The sequence below is a fragment of the Pteronotus mesoamericanus genome, unplaced genomic scaffold (genome assembly GCF_021234165.1).
Source record: "Pteronotus mesoamericanus isolate MK-2021 breed Mesoamerican mustached bat unplaced genomic scaffold, CSHL_Meso_final contig_228, whole genome shotgun sequence".
Taxonomy (NCBI): domain Eukaryota; kingdom Metazoa; phylum Chordata; class Mammalia; order Chiroptera; family Mormoopidae; genus Pteronotus; species Pteronotus mesoamericanus.
The window spans coordinates 615398-642122 of NW_026555095.1; the positions used below are offsets into that span (position 1 = coordinate 615398).

The window sequence follows — 26725 nt, forward strand, 5'->3', positions numbered from 1 at the left end:
GTAAATGTCTCTATGGATAGGTTTAATATTTATACTTTTTTAATAGAAAAACATTTTGACTATATCTTTGGAAACACTCGTCAAGCTCAACGTACAGCTGAAATCATTTGGCTTTTGGCTTTTTAATTAACTCCTTTGAAAAAGTTCTTTACCTTGCAGAATTATAAGCCAGGAAGTACTGCGACATTAAGTTATTGCAAAGCACTGTGATTCATCCAGTAAAATCATGGCTATGTACTTAATAGGTTTCTTATGCTTAGTTACGTCCTCCTTCATCCTCATAGAGAAGTGATCCCTGCCTCGCTCATGAACCTCAAGGCTACAAAATGACCTGTGTGCCAATCAGTCTTTGATGTTCCTTAATTTTATCCTACTGGGCTGACACTGATCTCAGGCAATTACCCTTCTACCATCTCCCAATCCTCTTCATGCTTGGAAAAGTGTTCGCTCCCTCTTCTGGCCTATCTGCTAGAAAAGGTATTGACAAAGAACACATTCTTCGTTATTCCACACTTTGAGCTGAACTTCTGTTGGAAGTGCCCAAAATCAAACTCTCGGCAACACTTAACTCCAAGATTTATACTGTCATCAGCTAGGACAGACTGTGGTAGAATCTGTCTCTAATCAATCCTGGTGGAAATAGGACTGAGTACCCTGAACCTCTCCCATTCCAATCCCAGATAACTGAATTTTATGTTCCCCAGGCCCTCTTCAGGCAGGAAGCCAAGGGCTGTGTAAACAAATGACTGTCCCACCCAGTTTTAGTCAAATGTGATTATCATGTGCTAAACATTAGACATGAAAGTAACAGTTTACCTTGGACCTAAAATTCATAATCAACAGGAGTTAACTCATTTTGTGATGACTGAAGTCTAAAACCACTCTCAAGGAGTATGGGACACTGGTATCACCTTGCACATTTGCAGAGATCCAACAGGACTTCACAACCAAGCCAGTTAAGACCACACAAAAACACAGGTCTATTTATACTTTGTTACTACTCTCTAATTTTTGTAATGATCAAAGCAAAAACCTCTCTCAGCACCTGCATGTCTCTCTAGTACTTTATATTGGATTTGCAGTTGTGTTTAATTTGATCTCAGTCAGTAGGTGACTTGAACACTATTGATAATCCTATTAAAAGATGCTAGTTGCTACATTTTCTCCCTTCTACTTTCATTTGGTAACTTAATGGTTTTAAATCTTGCTCCTGGTTGTTTACAAGCTGTTTCATTTGCTACCATCCCTCTCCCCCTTTTCAGTTAGACTCTTCAAGGATTTAAGTGTTCTAAAGTACCCAGCACAGTAGTATTAACCTCTTGATAAATATTATCTTTTGAGGGGACTTATGTTTACATTTTTAATTTCCCCAGCATCCAGAATTTTGATGTAATCAAAGTTTTGAATTTTAGGCTAACAGTGTCTTAAAGGGGTTTTTGGTCAGGTCTCTTCATATTCCACGTGAAGCAGAGAATAAAAACCAATTCTCTCTAGTCCATTTTGGAAATTAAAAGGTGGCCTGGAAAAACAATTCTGTCAGTAAATATAAGTTATTATCTTAAGCAACCATTAACACTGAAAGAAAACACTTCAGATTTGACCTTTAACATCTGCCATGTCCCATTTGGAGGACTGATAGTTGATTTGACGTTGCCCGGGAAGCTGATTCTGCAGCCAGCCCTCCCTAGGGCACTCTGTAGATCCCCCTGAAAACAGCAGCACCTCTCCCGTCCCTCCCCGGAGAGAATCTGATTCCCAACAAGCCATTCTCATTTCAGTCCCAAGTGGGTGACCAGACAGGTAATCTCAGGGCATTCTGAGGAACAATTTCAGGGGTAATATTTAAGAAGTTTTCTTTGCATTGGAATGGAATTCCCTCAGTGCCAGGCTAGCCCCAGCCCACCGGAAATTTATGACCCTGTTTGTGACAGTCGACAGGCTGGGTGGTAGTCAAAGGAGAAGTGCACACTTCAGCAGCGGGGCACTGACTGAGAAGTGAGTCAGCTTCCAAGGCCTTCTGTACTGACTGGCCAGGAACACTCAGAGTAGCAAATATCTCCAGACAGCTGTCACTGTGTCACATGACGACATCCACACACCCACCATGCTCCTGAAGGTGATGCTGCAAATGAAAGATGTCAGGCTGAGGAACATGGCAGCCATTTAATAAATCAACACGGGTGCCTCAAATGGGGCTCACTTGTTAATATGTAAATAGTGGCTTCTCAGTCTACTCCCAGATAAAAACATTCTGTACATGTTACAAACAAAAATTTAAAATAATCACAAAATAGCTTAAACATTTCATTACTCAGCTCAGAGTTCTGATGGAGAAGCAAAGTTCAGTTCCTTTCCTCTATCACATTCTAACTGGAGCATAGTCCATATCAAAGCATAGACACCACCGTGCACTGAGATGGATATAAAGCCTATCTGCCCACATTTTCTGATAAGGCAGGAATGTACTTTTCAAATCTCCAGAACATGGCCTTTCTCATGTGTCACCACTCTATTTCTTCACTTTGCTTCCCTAGGGGACTATTCTTAGGGGTTGACATCTCATTGGTTTTTGGTCTGAGGTCTTGGTCAGCTAATGAGAATGCAAAGACCCTGACCAAAGGCCTACTGACTGCTCCCCCTGCTCACTCATCTCAGTGCCTCTGAAAGCAGAACTCATCAGCTGGCCTGCCCCTGCCAGTGACATGTACCTCTGTGCTAGACAGTGGCTTAAAAAGTATAGGACAAGGTTTCAAACAGTTTCTAAGGCTTATCAAGGAAGAAGGGACAGAGGAATTTGTATCTGTTGCAAGGCACCAGCTTCCAGTCTCTCACTGGAGGAGGTAATTTTAGTTCATCTCCTGCCCAGCCCAGCACCAGCCTTGGTTGTGAGGTCTGCCCGGAGGTATTGCTGGCTCTTAGAGAAATTTCTGCAATGACTGAGCTTCTGGACAGAGGTCAACCAGACGTGAATCTGAGAGGAGGTGCACAGGGCTAAAAATAGGTCTACTTTTGTTTTTCAAACAAGACAGATGTCTTAGAATGTTAAAGCATTGATACCCTGATAGGTTTTGCCTTGAGAAGGGCTCCTGTGAGGCCCTTTGTGCGGGGAGCACCAAAAATCTGCCAGCAGGTTATTCCTTTCCCCCTCTCCAAATGAAAAGTAAAGAGCCATTTGAAGTTCTAAATAACTGACAAAATCAGATTGGTTTATTGCCTCTGCTTTTATATAGACAGGAGAAGGGCAAGTTTGAGTGCCGGGGGCGGGTGGTGGGTGAAGGGGAGTGTGGAAGGGTACCTCAGATCTGTCCTTCAGCAACGAAGGGAGAGGGAAGAAGGAAGGAGTCCACTGGCTAAGATGAAATACATTTCCAGAAGGGCAGCTGCCAGCCATCGAGTGGTAGGGATGGCCACCCCGCCAGGGCTCTTCCCGCACCCCTCCTGGAGCTCTTCCCTATCTTCTCCTGCACTCCTGTGCCAACCTAGCGTGTAAGGAGAGTGAAGCTGACCTAGAGGTCTTTTCTGCTACTGCCCCACCAGCGGAAACACATTCAGCTTGGAGTGTAGTTCTATGTGTGAGGCTTTCCTCTATGATGAAACCCTATTTTTGGACTGTGATACTGGAATGAAAGCAGATCGCTCCACTTCTGCTTACTTAAATGGAGATCTGGCACATTTCTCTGAGGTAACTGTCAGCTCACCACCCACCCTGTCCAGCTACTGGATTTATAAATCAGAGGTCAGGATAGTGGCCATGGAGTCCCAAATTAATAAAAGCCAGAGCCAGAAAGTCTTCTTAGATTGTGCCAGTCTCAGAGTTTGTTCTTGAGTGTAGATACTGATTTTCTAGAATGGAACATGGAGCCATCTTGGGCAGGTCAGCAGGAATTCCAAGGAAAGAGCAGGAGTAAATCCACCCACTGGGAGATCTAAGTGTATGTTAGTTTACTTTTCCAAATCTCCTTGTATTCTGGATAATACACTTTTACAAAGCTTATCAGAAAACTGGTCTAAAAGAACACATGCTTTAAGGAACGTTAAAAAGCATGAAGTGAAGAGGAGGCTTTCAAACCTCAGTAGCAACACTTTTCAACACAAAGGATCTCTCTTTCCTTTCAAAAGTCATCATCACATCCAGCTCACCACAGCAACAGATAACGGCAATGGGGGAGAAATGTGACACACAGACAAGCCCCGAGTCTCACTGGAGGCAAGCATTTCATTCTCTCCCTTACTGAGTACTGAATAAGTGGTCAGAAGGCTGAAAGAAGAGAAGCCAAAGTAAGCCCAAACTTGGATAACCTGTGCCTGGACTCATGGTAAGTTGGCCCTATAATAAATTTCAGATGAATCATGGCATTTTTTTCAGACACCAGCAGATGAACTGAAGTCATTCTATTTGCCTCCCGCTTCTTCCATCCAGAATCACTGATCTCCGCTGAGGCTGATAAAAACAGCTGGTTGAGGTCTCTAGTCTCTGGCCGTTCTTAGGAATGGTCATTTTATTCCTCAGTGTAACCCCTTCTGGTGTGACCCACGTGTTTTCTGCCAACTCCCCACAAAGAAGGCCAGGAGAAACTGTCTGTGTGGGGCTTCTGATAGGGGACAGCAGGACCTTGGAATCTGTCACTGTGGAAGAAGGTGGATGGTCCATGATGGGGAAAGGAGGACTGAATAAGATTAGGCTCTGAGGTCTTCCTGGCCTTGACCTGTGGAAAGGCTTAGAGCCCCCCGATGGTCGCTCTATTTTTGAAGAAAGAAGGTTGTCCCCAGATGGCTCTGTCTCTGATGTGCGCTTTCGGCACTGCACTACTGCATCCTGAGTGGACAGCAGGTTAGCCAAACCTGGTTCTGGAGAAAGGGTGGGTCCCTCACACATGCGGGATGCAGTGGCATCCACTGGCGAGGACTCCATGGCTCCTGTGTCTTGCTTTGGTTTCCCTTCCTTTGGGCTTTCCAAGGAGGAGAGAGAATCATCTTTGGCAGGTTTCTGAGAGGTCCCACCGGTTGCGTTGGGTTCCTCCTGGCTCTTCTCCAGAGGCTGAGCAACCCCCTCCCCTGGGCTCTGAGAGGGCAGCGGCTGTGGGATCTGTGTGTACTGAATCTTGGGCGGGATGACTGGGACGGCCCTGGCCTGGCACATCTTGACCATGAAGGAGGTTCTCACAGCCGACACGCTGACGGGAGCTGAGTTACGGCGGCCTGTCAGGGCGTGAGCAACAATGCCCAGGTCTTGAGGGTCCTGGGAGTAAACCCTCCAGGGGTCTACTTTACAGTGAGGTGAGGTCATCCACGTGACCTTTGGGTCTTCTGGCTCAGAGACCTGCATTCCAGGTGAACCAAATGAGGCCACATTCTCAAACTGGAAGAGGTCAGTGATGGGAATGGCCGCGTCCAGGTTGAGGGAGGACGGCCTATTTTTCCCTTTTGGGGGCCCACCCTCACTGCTCTTCAGCTGTAACTTTGGGGGATGTTCTCCAGGCGAGATGCTATCCTGAGCACTAGGTGAGCTCTCCTTGCTGCTCTCTGATCTAGGAATACTACCCTGCTCAGTATGAGGGTTGCCGTGTCCCAGGTGTGTCCCCAGGTCCTTTCTCTCTGCTGGGCTGACAGGGCTGGTTTCTGCTGGTTTGGACTGCAAACCGCCTGGTCCCTTCTGGCTGGGAAGAGCCTCTGTCCCTTTCAGGCCAGAGAACTCTTTGAAGGATCTCAGGGCTTTTTCATGCCATCCAGTAAGCTCTCTCCTGGGTGCCAGGGGCTGCAGAGGGTCGGAATGCCTCTCTGCTTCAAGATTCGCACAGCTGCTGGAGGAGGGAGCCTGCAGAGTCCACTGGCTCTTGGCTGTGGTTTTGCTGTCTAGAGAACGGCTCTGACGGAGGCTAGGCCTATGAGAGAGCCTCTTCTCTGGTCGGGGCTCCTGCGGGCCCTGCACCTGGGCCTCTTGCACATTTTTCAGGGTAGGGGAATGAAGGGGACTCGTCACCCATTGGGGCTCCTCCCAGGGCTCCACCATCTCCAGGCCATGCTGGGCAATGTCTGTCACAGCATCATCTTCATCACAATCTGAGGGCTCCTGTACTGAATGGGCTATATCCCCTTCTCCTTGTGGGGAGATCTCAACTTCCTTTGTTGGGTTTGGAAAACCAGGGCCTCTTCCATCAGGAGCAGCACTCTTTGACTTTTGTTTCTCACTTTGTCCTGGAGAGGACTTGTCTCCCTGGCAAAGACTGGGGATCCCAGGACTGCCTTTGGACTTCAGCTGGTCTACGTATGGATTTGTCCTCACATTCTTTGAGGAGTCTTCCCTCTCAGGGCCATCCTTCAATAGCTGGTCTTGAGGTGCTTCCTCCTGAGGAGTTGGAGGGGGTGGAGCAGGTGGGGTCGGAGGAGACAGGTTCCCTGGGCCTCCCATCTCCACCCTTGCTTGTGGAGAAGCTGCCTCAAATGGACCGATTTCCAGAGGGGCCAGGCTGGTGGGATCTGGGCGCTGGCCCTTCTCAGTCCCAGATCGATGGAGGCTGCTGGTTTGCTCTGGTATTTCTCTAGTGGCTGCTGTGGGAATCCCCTGTGTGCTATGATGGGTTGTATCCCTAGTCCACTCCTCCAGAGGGGTGGAGACTGGAGCTGGGGTGGAAACACAAGGCAAGCTCCCAGGAGGCTCTGGGGGAGCAAAAGGCCTTGAACTTGACTCAAGAAGGGGCTGAGTTGGGCTGATCTTTAGAACAGGTGGTGGCAATGAAGACAGCTCCTCCTCAGATTCAATAATTTTTAGCTCCTGTTGAATCTCAGGCCAGATCAGGGTGCTGGACAGATCATCTTCATCCTGAAAAATATCAAGAAACTGATTATTTTTGAGCCGGAGACCCTTGGGGCTGTCACCCTCATGGTGTGCCAGGAGAGTGAAGGGACTAAGCCATGCCAGGCTACGCTACCACACCAAATAAAGGCCACAGCACTAATAATAACTGGATGTTCACTCAGTGCTTACCATGTGCCATAACATACAGGTGGCCCTCCATATCTGGGGTTCCACACCCACACATTCCACCAGCCCCAGATGGGAAATATTGGGCATGGGGAAATGTTACCTTGTTGCTGACATGTATTATGTAGTTAGGCCTATGACCTCTGTATTGAACAAGTACAGATATTTTTCTTGCCATTATTTCCTAAGCAATACAGTATAACAACTATTTACATAGCGTTTACATTGTATTAGATATTATAAGTAATTTAGAGATGATTTTAAAGTACTGGCGGATGGGTAGAGATTACATGTAAGTACTACACCATTTTATATAAGGGACTTGAGCGTACTGGATTTTGGTATCCAAGTGGATCCTGGAACTAATCCCCTCCCCGGGGTTACCAAGGAACAACTGCATATTAATTGTATTTTCTTATTTAATTTTCCCATCAACCCTAAGAGATAACTACTACTATGCTTATTTCTATTTTAGATATGAGGAGCCTTTTGTTCAAACAGATTAAACAATTTTCCTAAATCACACAGGAGCAGACCAGGATCGAAAGCCAGCTGTGTTGACATCGGAACATAAGCATGTAATCCCTGTCCACTGATGCCTTATACTGTGTTTTGCAGTGTATAATGTGCATTTTGTTGCCCAGTTTTTTGAGGGATGCACATTATACATGGGTAGTACTAATTCCGTATCTATATACTATAAAATGAGAGTTTTTTTTTCCTGACTGTTTGGACCAAAAACGTGGCTGTGCATTATATATGGTAAAACAAACAAAAACCTCTGGTCTCTTTTAACCTCAGGTTTACAGAATGGCAGACAAGAATTAGATTCTCTTGGTGGCATGAAAATGTGAACTCTTGCCCTGAAACCTGCTGTGCAAATAAATATAAATAGAGAGAGAGCTCTTTTCCCTTATTATAAAAAAAAAATACATATCTCCTATGGGGGGAAAAAATACTTTGACACATATAAAAGAATACAAAAACAGCAAAATATTATATTCCTACTACCCACAGATAACCACTGTTCACGTGAGGAGGTGCCTCCTTCCCCATCTTGTTTATGGTCCCCATCTCCCCTCAAGTCCAGCTTCTCCTTGTCCGACTCCTGTCGTTTCCTACACAAAGCCCAGGCTGAAGACACAAAAAAGGGAGGCCTGGTCAGCTCCAGCGAAACAAATTTCAGTTCCTTTCAATTCTTGCCTCAAGGCCTAATTCTAATCCACGGAGAAGCATTGGGAGGCATCTCAACCCTGTGGGGGTGCAGGCCTTTCTGAGAAGTCTGACCTGCTGCCAACCTGACATTGCTTCTCACCTGGATCTAATCACATGTAGTTCCATATTACAGTTAATCTGGTGCTTGTTTCATCTTCCCTAAGGACTGTGAGCTCCTAGAGGTAAAGAATTTGTTCCTCTAGGCCAAATGGTGCTTTGTCTACTGTGAACAGTTGCCTAGTACAAGGGTCTGTTGAAATGAAATGGATTCGGTGTTTTCTTTTGAGTTATTTCTTTCAAATAACTCTCTCAGATTGGATTCTTTTGTCAAAAAGCAGAAATATTTTTGAGATTTGATGTATGGTATTGCATTTGTTTGCATATATTTCTACTTCATTTACTAGACTGTGCTCTCCTTCAGGGCAGGAGCAGCCTTTTACTCGTCTCTCTACTCTCCTCAGCACCTACATTAAGTGATCCCTTGCTAAGTTCAATAAATTTAGATTAATAAATGAACATCTAAACTCCCTCCTCACGGTCAGCCATCTCAGTGAGTGAACCATAGTGCATCTTTTCACTCACATAAGAAACCTATGAGGTGTCCTCAACTCTTCCTTCTTCCTCACTCTTTATCCAGTCACTCACCACGGCCTGTTCACACTGCCTTCTAAATAGCTCTGAAAGCCTTCCATTTCCATGCCCAATGCCCCACCCTAATCCAAGCCACCATCTTTCACACTGGCTCTGCACACACGACTAGCCTCCTAACCGGCATCCCTGCCTCCTCTCTACCCTTTCCCACGCCATTCTCCTCCCAGAATAGGCCTTTAAAATATAAGATTCTGAACAAATCAGAAAAGTTTCCATTGCCCTTAGGTTAATCTTCAAATCCCTTCCAAGCAGCCCTGCCTGCCGGGGCCCCTGCTTCCCCAGGCCTTACTTTCTCTGGTCCATGTTTCTGTTCTCTGGCCCTGTTCCCATTCCTTAAATTACTCATGCTCTTTCCTACCTCAGATTCATGGTACATCTTATTCTTCCTTCCTGGAAGTCTTTCTGTTTCTACTAGGTCTTCTACTCCTTTCTTCTTGCTAAGTTCTCAATCTAAATATCTGTTTTCGGAGAAGGCTTCCCTGACCTTGCTGATCCTCCTCCATCTGACTAGGTTGGGTCCTCCTGTTCTATGCTCCCACAAAACTCCATGCTTCCATATCACCCTAGAAATTACTTCTTTGGTAACCTTTCACCTATGAAGGTGTCAGCTCCAAGAAGGCAGGACAGTGACCGTCCGGTACACTGCAGTGCGGTCGGTGCTCAGCAGAGTGTCTGGCACAAGGTAGGTGTCTAATGTAAGATTTTAAATGAATGAATGCATTGGTGCCTCTACTCACTCCAGTGACCCCAGCCTGGTTCTCCCCACTGTGCTAACTCTATCTGTTTCTTAAAGCAATGCCATTCATACTTGTTGCCTCCCAGAATTTAATCACTGTAATAGTCTCTGTGTCTTTCTCCTTCTACAAATGCAAACATGTTTTACAGGGACTCTATTCAGCCGCCTGAGGCCACTCTGGTGTCCCCGTACTGCCCCAACTTGTAGCACACGGACCTTTTGTACATGTACTGGAAACCAAGATCCTGGAAGCAAGTCAAACGAAAAGAGCTGCCTATCCTCCTTGGACACAGGTCACTCCTCCAGGTCACAGGGTGGCCTCCCCAGTGTGGGACTCCATGGAGATCCTTCTCACACCTTCAGCTTATGAGAGGACATCCCCCAAAACCAAGGTTAATCCCACCTCTAAAAAGTGGGAGAGGTTTAGTAAGCTCTGGCATCATGTTTTCACTCCTCCAGAAGCCACAGGAGGAAGGAATAGATTCTGGAAATATTATAGAAGATTTTACAAACATAGACACGGTCCATCCCAGATGTCTAGAAGTAGAGAGCAGGCTCCAAGAAGGGTCATCATCTCCGGGACTGGGATATGATAAGCAGATCTTGTGCTGCTTCTGGGATTGAATGTCATTACAATCTAAGGGCGTATCACCGGCTAATGATGGCTCCAGGTCAGAAATATTTAGAGTTGAGTCTGTCCTAGGGAACCTAACCCCATTACCCTAGGACCTCTGTGAAAGAAAATCCTAGAACTGATGAGCAAGTTGTCTCCTAAAATCCTTCTGGCAGAAACTGGTTCTTAAAAAATTTTTAAAAACAACAACAAAACTTATTTCAGCTGTATGAGGAGCCGTTGGGAAAATGGAGACACTATGGGCCCGACCAGAGAGGGGGTCCGCCTTACCATCTCATGCAGAAACACGGCCTCCGCTCTGGCCCTGGGGCTCTCCGGCAGAGCGCCGGACTCCGCCTGGCCAGGCTCTTGACCCTCCTCCACCACCTTGTCTGAATCTGGGCTCTTTTCCAGTTCATCTGAATGTTGACAGCTCAGGGAGATTTCTGAAGTTTTCTTCTCCTCCCATTGGGCCCCTGGCTCCAGGGAAAGGCCTTTGCTGCATTCTGCTGTCCTCACTGCTTCCAGTCCTGGCCTGGCATCCTCGAGAGCCACCTTCTTCGGTACAGAAGCTGCAATGAGGATGAGAGTCATCAGTTGAAAGAGGCTGATAACTCATTTTAAGAGAGGTCATTCCCAGCTCAGTCACTGACCTGAGCTAGTCCTGCTTCACAGGGATGGAGTGAATTCTCCCAGCTCACTACCCTCTCACATCCTTTACCCTTTCCTCCTAGCATGGCCTGTCCTCAGATCCCAGAGTCACAGAGTATCAGAGATGGAAGGTCTTCCAGCCCAGTGGTTCTCAACTGGAGACCACTGTGCTCCTCCCATCCCCAGGGGACATTTGGCAATGTCTGCAGACATTGTTGGTTGTCACAAATGGGTGGTGGGGGTGGTTACTGGCATCTAGTGGGTAGAAGCCATGGATGTTGCTAAATATTCTACAAAGCACAAGACAGTCCCCCACAAAAAATAATACCCATCCCCAGACGTCAACAGTGCTGAGGTTGAGAAGCCTTGCTTAATCCAATCTTTAACTTCACACATATATCAGTTCAGAGGCTAAGAAGACAAGCTTGTTGCCTAAGGTCACAGAAACCTAGTATTTATACCAGCCTACAAAGATGTATTGTGATTTCTGATTGACAGCTTCTTGACAGGCAGTCTGGCTCAGAGCCCACAGTCTTAACCACTTTACCACATTGTCTTACAAACTCTGTTTAAGCAAATTTAGGTCTGGTTTTTAATCTCTTGAAGTGGAAGAAGTACTTCTCTCCCCTCCTTTACCTGTAGAAGTCTCAGCTCCCAGTGGCTTCTCCTCTTCAGGCCAGCCTCCACTCTCTGACCCCTGGAAAGAAAATTCCTCCAGGCTGGACAGAGACTGCAGCTCCTTTGGGGGTGTCCTGCATGGGGTGCTGTTGGTGCTGATGACAGCTGACACACGGAGGGGCACGGACACAGCAAAGGGCTCTGAGATGTTCAGGGCCTTGCGCTGGTGACGGGGCGAGGGCTCCATTTGGAAGAGGCTGCTGGTGAAGACGGATTTACTGGCACTGTCGTTTGAGGTGTAGAACATACCCAGCATCTTTGGGGCTGTTTGCTCACTCTCAGGATCCTCAACGGGCCGGAACACCTTCAGCTGCTCAGGTGGGAACCGGGCCTGAGCACCCTGGGGTTGACTTCGGTCACTACTCATGTCAAAGCCCCCCTCTGCCCCCGCCGGCATCCCCTCCTGGCCCCAGTCACCCTCCTGCTTGCTGAGGTCACAAGAACTGCCAGTGCTAGTTCCATGCATTTTTGCTGCTGGAATAAAAAATCCACCAGTGGTGACTGTTCGATTGAAAGTTCCTTTGGTTTCTTTCCCTAGTGAAAAAGCAGACAAACACATGGTCAGCAGCCTGGGCACACATGCCCTGCACAGCCTTCCAGCAAGGGAAGGCATGCAACTCTTGAATATCAAAAAGATGCATCATTCTAATAAGGGCATAGCTGCCCTAATAAAGACAGGTTCATAATATTTGGTTGACGAGATAGGAAGCATCTTTTCATGCGCCTGTTCTGTTATGATGCCCTCATAGGGCCATTTACTATTGTGTCATATCTATTTGTTTTCAGCTTTGCAGGCAAATAATTTACCAAAGAGGGTCCCTGCTAAGATGTCTGGACAGAAAGTCATCCTTCAAGCATAACATGTAGATTGTGAAAAACATAAACGGATGGATGAGAGGCGACAGAATAATGTTCGCTCAAAATGAAGAAGACATACAGGGCAAAAGAACGGAATCTTATTTTACTTTAAAACTTATTGTTTTAAACCTCCTCTAGCAGATGGGCCCAAACAGGGGTTTGATTTCCAGGCAAGGAAACAAATGCTGTTAGCTAGACCTTTCTCACTTTTTCCAGGCTTCTGTCTGCTGATTCAGAGGATGGGAAACTAGAAATGTTAGAAAGCCCAGTTGTGAGGCTCGAGTTCCCGACTGACTGAGAAGTGAAGGCAAAGAAGGAAAAAATCTGTATGAGAAATAAATAAGCTGGGAGATAACAAGTGAGTTGCCCGAGATCTGGACATTAATTCCCAATGAGGTACTAAGTGCTCTGCTGGACATGTAACATGGACATTTAAAATTCTCACGACCACCCTGTAGGGGAAGTGTAAGCACCTCTAACAGCTGAGACTGAGACTCGAGAGGTTAGATAATCTGCCCAACGCTCATGAGAGTGCTGATCTGGACTTTGAAATATTAAATTCTGTAAAACTGGGTGGGAACTGCCCCCAGAGGTTTCAAAACCAAAGCAAATGAATATAAAGATGAAGAAGTGATAAAAGTATTGAGTCAGTTTAAAAAGAGTTCACTGAGTATTTTACAAGTTGAGAATTATTTTTAAAAACTGTTCTAAAGATTTTCTGTATTATTCAGGTTCCTTCATTCATCAAAGGGAAAAATGCTCTAAATTAAAGGGGATGGGATGTCATGGGGTAAATATGGGGAGTTTAGTCTACTGCTAGGAATCCCTGTGCTGTATAACTTGTAGCAGTGCTATGAGTTGCTTAGCAGAAAAAGAGGTATAGGCAAGTCAGCCCTGTAAGAACCAAGGTGGTGAGGTGTCACTTTGATGATAGGTGTCACCTTGTTTGCAACTGTGCACACATCTACTCCAGTACGTGATGACCAGCTACATGCCGGGCTGGCACCTATCCATGTTTACTGATGAATAAATGAATGAATCTACCAGCTCAAAATCATGACTTGACAAGTGTGATGAAGCTAATGTCTACGGAAACACACAAATTCAAGACACACAAATATTGAGGCACAAAATTCGGAAGTATATAAACCAGTGCTTGGCTCTTTAAACCTAAAGGAGAAGACTCTTTTCTGCCTTGGTTTTCATGTGTTGCCCCTGTACCTGGTTCAGTTGTGAATGTGAAGCAGCTATTGTCTCTGTCTGTGGTCAGGGGAAGGCTGGAGAAAGAGGATGGCCCTTTAGGCCTCGCCCTGCCTTAGAGTAGGGGGGTTAACGTAAGGGCTACGTAAACCCCCTGAGTACAGAAAGGGCCAGGGAGGGCTTTGGGACTGAGGGATTGTGCGCGACTGTGACTGGGCACGAGCAGCCCAGTTGCTTATGATGGTGAGCCTGGTGTGGCACCTCTGGTCTCCCAGCTGTAATCCCCAGTCCCAAATGCAACTGTAAAATCTCACCTTCCACAGGCACTGAGCACAGCGAGTCCATGCTTTTAGCTGGCCGGATAGTAGCTTTTTCCACTAAAGAAAAAAGAAACAAATATCCCTGTTGAAGTATTCAGAGCAATAGATCAGGCTGTCAGCACACAAGAAAACTGTCTTTAGAAAAGTTTTTCACGTATTTATAATTTTTTCCTTTGGAAACCATCCCGCCACTCCACCCTAGCTGTTCCTACTTTCTGATGGGGACTGACCTTATAAAAGCAGGGCATCTGTAGATCAAAATTTTATTAACGTTATACAGATAAAGACAAATTATAATTTTTTCAAATACTAGCTGTTAGCAAGTGACGAGCCCTGAGCCCAAAGTTATTGCACAAAAAGGATTCAAAGATTCATCTGTGGACTAGAATCCATGGGGCTCCAGGCAGGTCTCCCTCTATGGAAGGCCAGAGAGCAGGATTTTGGCTACAGCTGCGTCTCTCAGCACCAAGGAATTTGGTGCAATAGGTGAAAGGGCCCAGGGGAACTGGCCACTTTTCTCCCATGCGCAGCTCTGCTCCTTGAGATCTCACACAGCCTCACCCTGGAGCAGATACCAACAAAACAACCCTTTTTTTGAGTACCTACTCTGTGCCCAGTGGACTCCATGCATCTTTGTAAGCCCCCTAAGCAGGCTTTTGGGAAAGTGCTGCTTAACTCAGTACAAATTTATTCCAGGCACAGGATTAGGCACTCGTTTTTCAGGGAGCTGAATTAACTGAAAGGTGGTTCCTTCTGGATCAAGCTTGCTAGAAGGGGAAAGGGGGCAGTTTGGAAGCTGAGTTGGAGCCCCAAAATTTGGGGCTTTAAGGCAACTCGAATTCCAACAGATCTTGTTATGAATCTGGACTCTGCCACTTTTTGGGCCCTGTGACTTCAGATAAGCAGCTTATGTTTCCTAACCTTCAGTTATCTCACATGTAAAATGAAAAATAGAGCCTCTGTGAGGATTAAATGAGTAATGCATATAAAATAAGTAGACTGTACTGACCTAGAATAGAGTAAATGCTTAATAAAAAGTAACCATTGTTATTGTTGTTGGTCTTAACCCAAATTGGGCCTTGTCCCCCTTTTAAAGCTTCCCCGTTTTTCCTCCTTGCTCCAAACTCTGCTCCCCTGGAGGCTCTGCATGATCGCTTGGCCTGCTCAGCTCAGGCCCGTCACTGTCCAGAGCCCACTGTGCTGTGGGAAGACACAGCCATCTTCACTCAAACTCTCGATGAACCTCCTTACATCCAATAGGAAGTCAGAATTCTTTTCGTTGGAAGAGCTGCTATTTGCACAGGTTGACAAACTGATGCATTATCCTAACACTGCCTTCTGATGCATGCTTTTCTCTTTGTTTCCAGGAGCCACACTTTTGGTCTTCTGCTGGGTTTCACAGGTCAGCCTTCAGGGCAGTGACCATGTGACCCCAAGTGTCATGGAGGGTGAGTGAGAGTTCTGCCTGCAGGGCCACCAGTGCTCGCCTTGCACATTGGACCATCTCTCTGATGGTGCAGCTCCTTGGGGCCTCGGCGGCCATAGCAGGTGCTTTTGGGAACAGTCACCAAGGATTCCCTGGTCCCTTTTCTGGACAGTAACTAAGCACTCAGGGCTCCTTGGCCCATGACTATATTCAGATTACATTGTTCTATCTAGGATCCTCACTTCATGGAGGTGTATCCACTAGTTTTTGTGGCTTTGGGATTTGCCTGCTTAAAGGAGTTCACTTTGGAGGGTTCCCTGGAATCCTTCTGTTTGACAATACACAAATTCAAGTATACCAGTTTATGCATCTTCATTCAGTCAATACCCCAATTCTTATTATTTTTGTTCCATTCTCCCAATATGGGTGGACATCCCTTTACCTGCTGTTCTCGCACTAAAAACAATTCCCAGTGCTACCACGATGAATCAATTTTTAAAATTTCCTTAGTTGTGGAGTTTTGTTTTAAAAAAGATTAAACATTTATTTAAATATACTCATTTACTGATTAACTTTTTTCACATTCACATTTCAACGAATAGCAAGCCTGCAGGCCAGGTACGCAGGCCACACTGGTGGGTTATGATCATAACTGGTGGAACCCCCCCCCACCGCTCTTTAGTCTCCAGGGTTCCAGTAACGCTCCTGTGGTGAAAAGTGGCCACACAGGCAACAGTCAAGGTCACAGAGAGCCACCTGTATTAACACTGATGGTTTTTCAATTTTACCCCTGCATCCTATCAAAATTCGGCCAGTTTGAGGATCTATCTATGCTTAGTTTGTTTATGAGATAGTAATCCAGCAGTTTTCAGCCCTGGCTGCATATCAGAATCATCTGGGGAACTTTTAAAAAATGATCCATATTCTGACTTCACCACAGACCTCCTGCAGCAAAGCTGTTGTGGGTGTGAACCACTCTGGGGGAGTCGGAGGTCCCGCCTTGCTGAGAAGCCCTGGCCAGTGCTGTGCATTCTGTGAGTTCACCACCATTTTGACCTTAGACTTCTTCCTTTTGGAAACCATGTGGGGGTATACATATTCCTAAGTCAAGATCAGGGCAAATAATTTATTTTATTTTTGCTTGTTGATTTGTTCTGTTGTTTTTGACTTTTCCTTACTTGGTGAACTTCTTTCATTGCACCACTTATTCTTTAACTGAAATTCTCTCTTTGATGTGCTTAAGCAAATCTCTTATTATTAGATAAGGAATTTATTGCCAGGTACTCCTCCCCTTAAATTCTCCTTTGAGAATCCTAGTTTATGATTTGTATCTGATATACCATACCTGTGGCAACCTACTCTCCTCATCTGGACTATTTTTCCAGGGTAGTTTGTGAAAGGCATGTTTCCCCATATGCTGCATATCGTAGATGCCTACCCTGAACCCATTTCCCTTCCCCCTCCTCGAAGAGCCCTTATCCTTCTCAGGTGCATCTGACTGTAAGCCCATTCCTCACGCCAGTGATTGATACAGGAACCCAGGCCCATGCCAGTGAGCACAGGGCACTGGGCACTCCCTTGGCCATAGGGATTGATCTGTGTGACTCTGAATATGACTGAGATGGGAGGAGTGTGATGGGGCTTCTGGGAAAAAAGTGTCCCTGTTTTTAGAATGACCAAGAATGATTTCTTTCTCCTTCTGGACAGTGATAGTCAAAGGTAAAGCCCAGAACTACTACAGCCACTTTGTCACAGCAAAGGAAGCCAGTCTGGGTAGGAAGCTGATGCACAGAAGACGGTACAGCTGAGGAAAACATGGAGATGGAAAGAGAGCTGCCCCTGAAACCTTCCCTACATATGGGTGGCCCTATACATTTCATTGCACAAGCCAATTGAGTTGGGTCTGCTATACCTTGTGACGTCCTTCATTACTCCAAGAGGCAAAAATGAAGATTTTGAACATCTGCTTTATCATCCTTGGCATACAATTATCACTGGGATCGACGAAAGTCCTTAAAAATATTCTCTCTTATTTGTCCTACAGGCATTAATTTTCCACCCAAATCTTTATGATTAAAAATTTCACACATTCAGAAAAGTCGACCTTTAAATCTACCACCTGGTTGGTATAATGGCTGACATTTTGCCATTTGTTTGATCTATTTTTATACCTGTATCTACCTATATACTTATACCTATATTTCACTGAATCATTTGAAAATGAATTTCAATATTGTGACACTTCCTTATATACTTCAACTTCGGCACATGTCTTCTAAGAACCATTAGCATACCATGAAAATTGAGACTTCTAATATTCAATATATTCATTACCCAAATTATCTTTTGTAGCCTTTTTTTTTCAAACTAGGATCCAGTAAAGGTTTGCTCATTGCATTGGGGTACATTTATCTTTTACAATTTGTTTTTGTAACTATTGTTCTCATTTTTTAAAATCACACTTTCAATCTATAACACTAAAGGTCATTAGGACAAATATTTTTGGCCTGCCCTTTCTGACATAATATTCACCCGCATTGGTTATATTCCCCACTGCATAGTGTGTCCCTCAATTCATTCCTGTGTCAATTCCTATTCACTACTCAGATATAATTCCCATCTCTATATAAAAATCATGATTCTGACTATGAGGGAGAAGAAACAGATCTTCCTTATGATACAGTTCAATTAACAAATGTAGAAAGGAATAATGAAAACAGAAAATGACCCTTTGACAAACATCGTAGTAGCAACGGATGTAGGCAAGATCCATGATGGATGCTAAAAATTCATGGATGAAATTATGATGAGAAACAGGATATTTGCATAGTCTCAAACTATCTCCCATAAGACACTTACTAATTGCTGAAAAATAGTAATGTTACAGGGACAAAATCTTGTAGACAGCACTTTAACCAAGTAATCAAAGTTAACACTAGCCGCCATAAGATACTGACATCATCTGCTCCCTGAGATGACACACTGAGACAGGCCCAGCATTCATAACCTCTGTCTAATCATGAGAAAACATGAGACAAACCCAAACTTAGATATGTTCTACAAAACAAATAGCCAGTACTCTTCCGAAGTGTCAAGGTTAGAAAGACTGACAAACAGCTCCAGATTGGAGGAGATTGAGGAGGCGTGACAACCAAATGCAATGTGGGTTCCTGGGCTGGATCCTGGATCAGAAAAAGGATATTAGTGGGACAGTTGGCCAAATATGAGTGAAGTCTATAATTTACTTAATAGTATATTGATATTAATTTTCTGGCTTTGATCATTATATTACAATGATGTAGTATGTTAAAATGGGGGGAAGCTGTATGAAGAGTATACAGGTTCTTTATGTACTACTTTTGCAACTTTTTTTGTAGATCTAAAATTATCTAAAAACACAGAAAGACTCTCTAGTTAATTTATAAGTGTCCCTTTCAGGGCTAGTGAGTTTAATGTGATCAAACCAAAGACTTAAAGAGCAGAATTAGTGGGACAACTATCTCATAAACATAACTGCTGATGATTCTTACCTGAGAGCCTCTGTCCTCTCACAAACACACTCCCATTTCTACTCAGCTTTGATTTGGAGTCTGATCCAGAACGTCCCAGGTTAAATATTGATTTCCACTTCTTTGATTTACTGGAGAGTTTTCTTCTAAAAGAACCAAGCCATTAAGAGGTTAGATTGGTAACTAGTCATTTCAATGGGGCTTTTAAATTGAGAAGGACTACCCTAAACGTATTCTAGTTATGAATGGCTCTGACATTTCAGGAAATTCCTCTCTAAATGCCAAGTTGAGCCTGACTCTCACCGTATCTGCGAAGCCCTAGTTAACCAAGCTAGGCTTTCATGAGTCAGAACAAAGGACTGAATTCCTCAGAGGGAGAGGCAAAGGCATGCCATTAAAGGCAGTGGTGGGGCAAACGAGGCCAGGAATGATGGGAGACTCAGAGGTCACAAGCAACCACAGAGTTCTGGGAATTCTGGTGGTAAGCACTTTAGTCCTGGGTTTTCAAAGGCACCTTTTTTTTTTCTTTATAGGAATAAACACTAAAGACCATAGACCTCTGCACTGTGCTCTCTGCACTGTGGACCACATTGCTGTCACATCTACAAGTGAGAAGAGAGCTAGTGAAGACTTTTGGGGACTGCAAAAGGGGTGGACGAGAAAGGAACTTGGAAAAGAGTCTGGTCTGGGAGAGCGACAGGCTGCTGGGTACGGTCAGTGATGACAGCAGAGAAATGCGCAGGGTAGTTAGTGTGCCTCTCATTTTCCTGATGCCTGGCACCAGGCTGCCTCAGTAGGAGGCGAGGAAATGAGAGTGCTGGACTGAATCCCAGGAGCCTGCCACCACCAGGGGTCACCACAGAGGCTTTGCTCAGCCCTTGCCGGGCCCAGCATTCAGACTTCATCAAGTTCCAGGGCTGAAACCCTGCAGCTTGTGGGTTCCACAAAGAACCTTTTCTCCTCAGTGTTCTCACAGAGCACCCAGATCTCAAGCCCAGCATGTTTTTACCATCAGTCAGAGAGAGATCTGCAGTGCTGGGTGGTTTCTTCGAAGCTGGCCTGGTTTTTTCAAGCCCTTGGCCTTGGGGTAGATTTCACAGGGTGGCATAGACTGGGGTATGGTGCACCTCAGGTGGTGGTGAAGGCACCGAGAAAATGCACTTGATGATCCTTTCAAGGTACGCTTCTTCCTGATCCCTGAGTGGAAGCCTTATTCTCCAGGGATTTAGGAGGAGGAGCAGTGGGGCTCTGTCTTGAGAGAGCACCATCTATGCACTCCAGGAAGTGGAGGGGTTCTCGCCAGGTCAGTTCTAGGTGTTCCATACCCATAACATGCAGTGTGACAGGCGCCCTCTACAGTTGTGCAATGTGTAGAGCTCCTTTCCCCTCCCCAAAGGGAAACAGTCTTGCCATCTTGGGGGAGACACTGACAAGAGGTCTGAGGTGTCTGTTTTCATTTTGACCAAAGAGTGAGGATGACACTTGCCAACGAAAAGAATGCCTTTCAGCCCCTCTGCCTATTGTCTGCCTAGAATTTATGACTCCTGCTGCAATTGCTGCCTCCTTTGTACAGTGGAGTGTGAAGGGAGCAGAGGGATGTGTTGAGACCAGGGCTGCAACAGAGGAAGTGAGAAGGAGGCACAAGGAAAGAAAATATTCTATGATTTAAAATGATGTTCGGTGTGTTTCTGGAGGACAGGGAGGGCTCTGGCAGGTATGAGACGGGGAATGGAAGCCAGAGATTTCATCTCCACGTCCTGCACATCCAGACCTCCCCGTCTAGGATGGCCCTATTTGTCACCGTGTTCTCCATTCATCTCTCTATCTTTTGTAAAGTTTTGTGGAGGTGAAGGGTGGGGAAAGGGAATCAAGTTTTGGTTGTTTCGTTCTTTTTGTTTTGTTTTTTAGCAAACTTCTTTTTGAAAATGTCAAGTGTGTTTTGTCTAAACTAAGGAGTAAGGGGCTTTATTCATGACTTTTGATACCTCTGAGCCCCACCTCCATCACGGAACCAGGGGTCCCTGGCGGGCGTCAGGTCTTGAAAACTTTAGGGCAGTGAGTGAAGGCACCAACCACTGGTGAGAGAGAGTTTTAGAGACGGCTCCTTTCTCTTCTTCTCTCCTTACACCCCAACCCAGACTGCACCCCAACCCATGCTGTCATCATGGCCCTGAAACTATGTTTCTTCCTCCTCTGTCCCCTTCCACCCAGTCATCTCCCAGAATTGCAAATAATGCCACTTACTTGTTGTCTGGTAACTCGAGGACAGTGTGGAAGAGGGTGCCCATGGGAGGGACAATCTCAGGCAGGCTATTCTCCCTCCTTTCCTTTCGAGCAGGATGGTTAGTAGCCAAGCTCCGGGCCTGAGCTTCTTCCAGGCTCACCAACTTCATGGGCAGGGAGAGGGCTGGCAAGGTCAGGCTCTTCATGATGGGCCGGTTTTCTGTACAGAGAAGAGAAGAGCTCACAGACTCCTGGGGAGGAGGCCTGTGCACTGATCCGCCCAGATTCCCCATCCCCAGCCCCTCCCTCCCTAACCTCCTGACAGGGCACTCCTCTTGTCCTGTCTGGTGGGATCTGGGGTAGAGTCTGCGTACAGGAGGAAACTGACAACCCGCCATCCTAGACTAGCCAGAGGGCACACAGGGCCATCAGGAGGTAACCTGCACTAACTGTATTTTTCAAAGAGGGACCATTCATTCATTCATTCACTCATATGGCAAACACGTATTAAGCGCTTACTGTGGGCCAGAGTAACAGCAGTGGGCCTTTGACCCTGGGAACTGCTCAGTGCTTTGGCCAGGTGGGAAGCAGCCTCACTCAGCTAGGGAAAGGCAGGTGATTGCCCCTTCTCTCCGCAGCTGGAAGGCAGGGGTTCCAAGGCAATTTGAGGCTGGAGCCTATACTTTCCCTAGATCACCTAGGCTTATACCTCTCCACGAAAAAAAAAATGCATTTTTTGCTTATACTATCCTATAAAGATAAGAGGCTATTTACTCACTAACCAATTGTCTCCTAGTATATGTAAGCTAATCCTTTCCTTCTATGGATTTTTGGGGTTTTTTTTTGTTTTTTTTTTTAAAATAGAAGTGATGACAGATCAGTGGAGTCCAGGGTTATCTCTTTTCTCCAAGTCAGTGGTTCTCAACTTGGGGCAATTTCTCACCCCTTCCCTCTAAGTCAGGGGTGTGAGGCAATGTCTGGAGGCATTTTTGGTTATCACATGTACATGCAGGAGTGAACTGGCGCTAGTGGATACAGGCCAAGGATGCCACTAAACATCCTACATTGCATAGGACAGTGCCCCACAACAAGAACTAACCAACACTAAATGTCAACAGGGCTGACGTTCAGAAAACCTGATCTAAGTTTAAGAAAAAAAAAGTCTAAGTCTGCCTCTATTTAGTCTTTCGGCAACCTTGCCAGTTTTCTGTAACTTTGGAAGGTGTAAAGAGATTCAAAGATAACTTGGACCAACTGAGCCTAAGAAATAATTTTTTGTATAGGACTTGACTAGTTTTCAGAAAGCACTTTGACAGAACTATTTTTCTTTGCAGAGCATGACCCTCTCTGGGTGGAAAAAAATAAAACCACTGAAAAAAAGTTCTTATAGAAAATGGAGACAGAAAGTGATCCTGTGATGTTTCCAGGGAGGGTAGCAGGGCGGCCATTCAGTCAATTAAGTGACCTAGTGATCCTAAAAACTTGTCAGTAATGTGCTCTGGCTACTGTGGCTCAGTAGATTGAGTGCCAGCTTGTGAACCAAGGGGTCCCTGGTTCAAGTCTCAGTCAGGGCACATGACTGGGTTGTGGGCCAGGTCCACAGTAGGGGGCGCACAAGAGGCAACCACAAATTGATGTTTCTCTCCCTCTCTTTTTTCCTCCCTTCCCCTCTAAAAATAAATGAATACAATCTTAAATAAAAACAAAACTTCTCAGTAATGTTTTTGACTTTAACTCGCTTTTCCTACTTAATCCAAAAGAGATTAAATGTTTAAATTTAATTTACTCTCAATATTTGTTTATACATTCTAGATTATTTAGTTACTTCATTATTTATTTACTTAAAAAAATTAAATCACTGTGGGAGCAACTGGAACAGTGGAAGAACATACACAGCAGGGTCAGGAGACCTTGGTTTAGCACCTACCTCTCTCCCTACTTCTGGGTTCCAGTATCCTAAGTCCTACTCATCATCTCTGCTTAGACATTTAATAGATATCTCTAACTTTACATTGCATTATGGAGTTTGTGATTTCTGCTCCTCACCTCTGGATCAGTACCTCCTCCCATCTTCTCCAAATTGGCAAATGGCACCATGGATCATCCCGTTGTATACCACAAAACTGGTAGTAGTTATTTTCCATTCATTCCTTTCTTTGATGCACCCTCTTCTCCCACATCCAGCCTATAATAAAGTCCTGTAACTCAACCTCCGATATATATCCTGAACCCAGCCACTTTCCTCCGTTCCCGTTAACATGCTAATCCAGGCCACCATGATTTCCCTCCTGATTTCTGCCATAGCCCCTGAACTGGTCTCCCTGCTTCCAGCCTTGTTGCCTGTCAGTCCCTCCTTCACACGGCAGCCACAATGCTCAGATCCTCAGATCACTCCCTGCTCAAAAGCCTCCAATGCTTTCCACAGCACTAGAAACAGACCAAACTCTTAGCACAACTTACTTCCATTTGCTTCCCCTCTCCTCTTTGCCCACTGACGAGTGGTCCACAAAGACACAGAGTAAAATTTTTGAATGTATACTCCCATTATATATATGCACGTATTTATAAATTATACATATTTACCAATGTATTAATATTAATAGAAAGCATTAAAAAATCACGGAAGTTACAAAGTATACAATAGAAACAAGTGAAAAAAGAAATCGTAATAGTTTTTGCTAACACCCATACTTCAGAACTTTAGTCTCCGGTGCACCATGAGTGGAACATCCCACTTGGGAGACCACATTGGCTTTCGCCACACTGTCCAACTTTCTGCAACTCTGTGTGCCCCATTCCACCTCAGAGCTTTGACGCTCCCTGTTCTCTGTGTGTGGAACATTCTCACATGACTGGTTCCTTTAGTCATTCAGGTTTCAGTTCAAAGATCACTTTCTCACAGACCATTACCACTCTGTATCAAATAACACTCCCAAGTCACTGAGCATTCCATTACCCTGCTGTCTGTTCTTCATGGCATTTATGGTCTTTGAAGTGATAATGTATTTATTTGTAAACTTATTTATTGCCAGTCCTCCTAGCCAGACCATAGCTTTCTATGCAGGGCAGTCTTTGCTGTTTGGGTAATGACATTGTCCTCAGTTTCTAAAGCAGTGCCTGGCACATAAGAGGTGCTCAAGACATACTTATGTTTTAATGAATCTCGCTGCTCTCATTTATCAGTTAAAGGTGTTGGACTCTATGGCTTATATAATCTTTCCAGTTTGAAATAGAACCCTATTTCCAAATCTAGAATTCCAGAGGATATGACTTATTCCATTTTGTATATATATTAACTATGTTATCTTACCAGACTCAATGCAAATTCATCTTAAGAACATTTAGACTTTTGGCTGAGATGGAGGCATAGGTAGATATACTTTGCCTCCTTGCACAACCAAAAGAAGGACAACAAATTTAAAAACAAAAAATAACCAGAACTGCCAGAAAATCAAACTGTATGGAAGTCTGACAACCAAGGAGTTAAAGAAGAAACAGTCATCCAGACGGTGCCACAATGCAGTGACATGGGTTGTAAATACCTAAGGCTCTGCCCCTTGCAGGCCTGCTGAGACAAAGAAATATGGCCCAAATGAAAGAACGGATCGAAGCTCCAAACACAGAACTAAGCGATGAACAGATAGCCACTCTATCAGATGCACAGTTCAAAACAATGGTAATCTAGATGCTCTCTGAATTGGTTGAGTATGGTCACAAAATGGGGGAAAAAGTGAAAGCTATGCCAAGTGAAATAAAGCAAAAGGTACAGGGAACCAACAGGGAAGGGAAGGAAACCAGGACTCAAATAAATGATTTGGAGCAGAAGGAAGAGATAAACATTCAACCAGAACAGAATGAAGACACAAGAATTCAAAAAAATGAGGGGAGGCTTAGGAACCTCCGGGACAACTTTAAACATTCCAACATTCAGATCATAGGGTTGCCAGAAGGAGAAGAGGAAGAGCAAGAAATTGAACACTTTTTTTGAAAAAATAACAGAGAACTTCCCCTAGCTGGCCAAAGAAATAGACTTCCAGGAAGTCCAGAGAGTTCGGAGAGTCCCAAAGAAGTTGGACCCAAGGAAGCACACACCAAAGCACATTGTAATTACATTACCCATGATTAAAGGTAAGGAGAGAATCTTAAAAGCAGCAAGAGAAAAGGAGAGAGTAACCTACAAAGGAGTTCCTGTAAGACTATCAGCTGATTTCTCAAAAGAAACCTTGCAGGCAAAAAGGAGCTGGCAAGAAGTATTCAGTCATGAAAGACAAAGATATACATCCAAGATTACTCTATCCTGCAAAGCTCTCATTTAGAATGGAAGGGCAGATAAAGTGCTTCCCAGATAAGGTCAAGTTAAAGGAGTTCATCATCACCCAGTCCTTATTATATGAAATGTTAAAGGGACTTCTCTAAGAAAAGATGATCAAAAACTATGAACAGTAAAACGACAACACACTCACAACTATCAACAACTGAACTTAAAAAAAAGCAAAAACAAAATAAGCAAACAATTGGAAAAGGAACAGAATCACAGAAATGGAGATCACATGAGGGTTATCGGCAGCAAGTGGGAGGCGGGGAAATGGGGGAAAAGGTACAGGGAATAAGAAGCATAAATGGTAGGTGCAAAATAGACAGGGGGAGGTTAAGAACAGCATAGGAACTGGAGAAGCCAAAGAACTTATATGTACGATCCATGAACTAAGGGGTAGGGGAAATACAGGTGGGAGGGGGGTACAGGGCTGAGGGGAGAAAAAAATGGGACAACTGTAATAGCATGATACTTAAAAAAGAAGAAAGAACATTTAAATAACATGCATTGAATATTAAGTGTCAGAGGCAATCAAGAGTTAAAGGGTCAAGAGTGAACTGGATTTCAATATGCAGGACAAAAGGTGATTAAGGCAATGGTCACAAAAAGAACAGGTATTTCCAGGTTAGAATTAGGAACAACCTAATTCTAAGCGAAGGAAGTCAGTCACAAAAGACCATGTATTACATGATTCTATTTGTATAAAAAGTCTAGAAGAGGTAAATCCATAGAAACAGAAGGTAGGCTAGTGGTTGCCTGGGTGTGGGAGGAGGGAAAAATGTGGAATGACTGCTTAATCGGTAAGAGATTTTTTTTAAAAAGAGAAATACTAAAAGTTTTTCTTTTAATTGATTTGAGAGAGAAAGACTGAAACATCGATTTGTTGTTCCCCTTATTTACGCATTCATTCGTTAATTCTTGTATGGGCCCTGACCAGGGACTGAACCTGCAACCTTAGCATATTGGGATGATGTTCTACTCAACTGATCGACCTGGCCAGGGCTGGAGTTTCTTTTTTTTTGGAGTGATGACAATGTTCTGGAATCAGATAGTGATGATAGTTGCACAATTCTCTGAATACATACAGTAAAAAGCATTGAATTCTATACTCTAAAATGACAAAATGGTAAATTTTATAGTATATGAATTTTATCTCAGTAAAAAAATTTAAAAGAAAGGTCATAAACCACATAGAGGACAGGGTGAGATGGAAACAATTATACCAGGTATCAAAATTTGATTGTAATTGCAATAGATTATTCTGATGATCATACTTGGTTTCCTAAATATACTACCTAAAGTGGAAAAGAATGCTTTGATTAACTAACACAAATGATTTGTAATACAG

At 44.5% G+C, this 26725-nt stretch overlaps 1 protein-coding gene across 1 annotated transcript in view; it reads right to left on the reverse strand.

Annotated features, from left to right (window-relative positions):
• The window catches only part of ARHGAP31 (Rho GTPase activating protein 31), a 106765-nt gene continuing 80040 nt past the window's right edge, over window positions 1–26725 (reverse strand). The window contains exons 7-12 of the mRNA XM_054572322.1: window positions 21084–21282; window positions 18861–18985; window positions 13899–13961; window positions 11485–12060; window positions 10489–10769; window positions 1–6820 (exon numbers count right to left, since the gene is read on the reverse strand). Coding sequence (XP_054428297.1) covers window positions 4388–6820; window positions 10489–10769; window positions 11485–12060; window positions 13899–13961; window positions 18861–18985; window positions 21084–21282 — 3677 coding nt within the window. The 3' untranslated portion in view covers window positions 1–4387. The remainder of the gene's footprint in view (window positions 6821–10488; window positions 10770–11484; window positions 12061–13898; window positions 13962–18860; window positions 18986–21083; window positions 21283–26725) is intronic.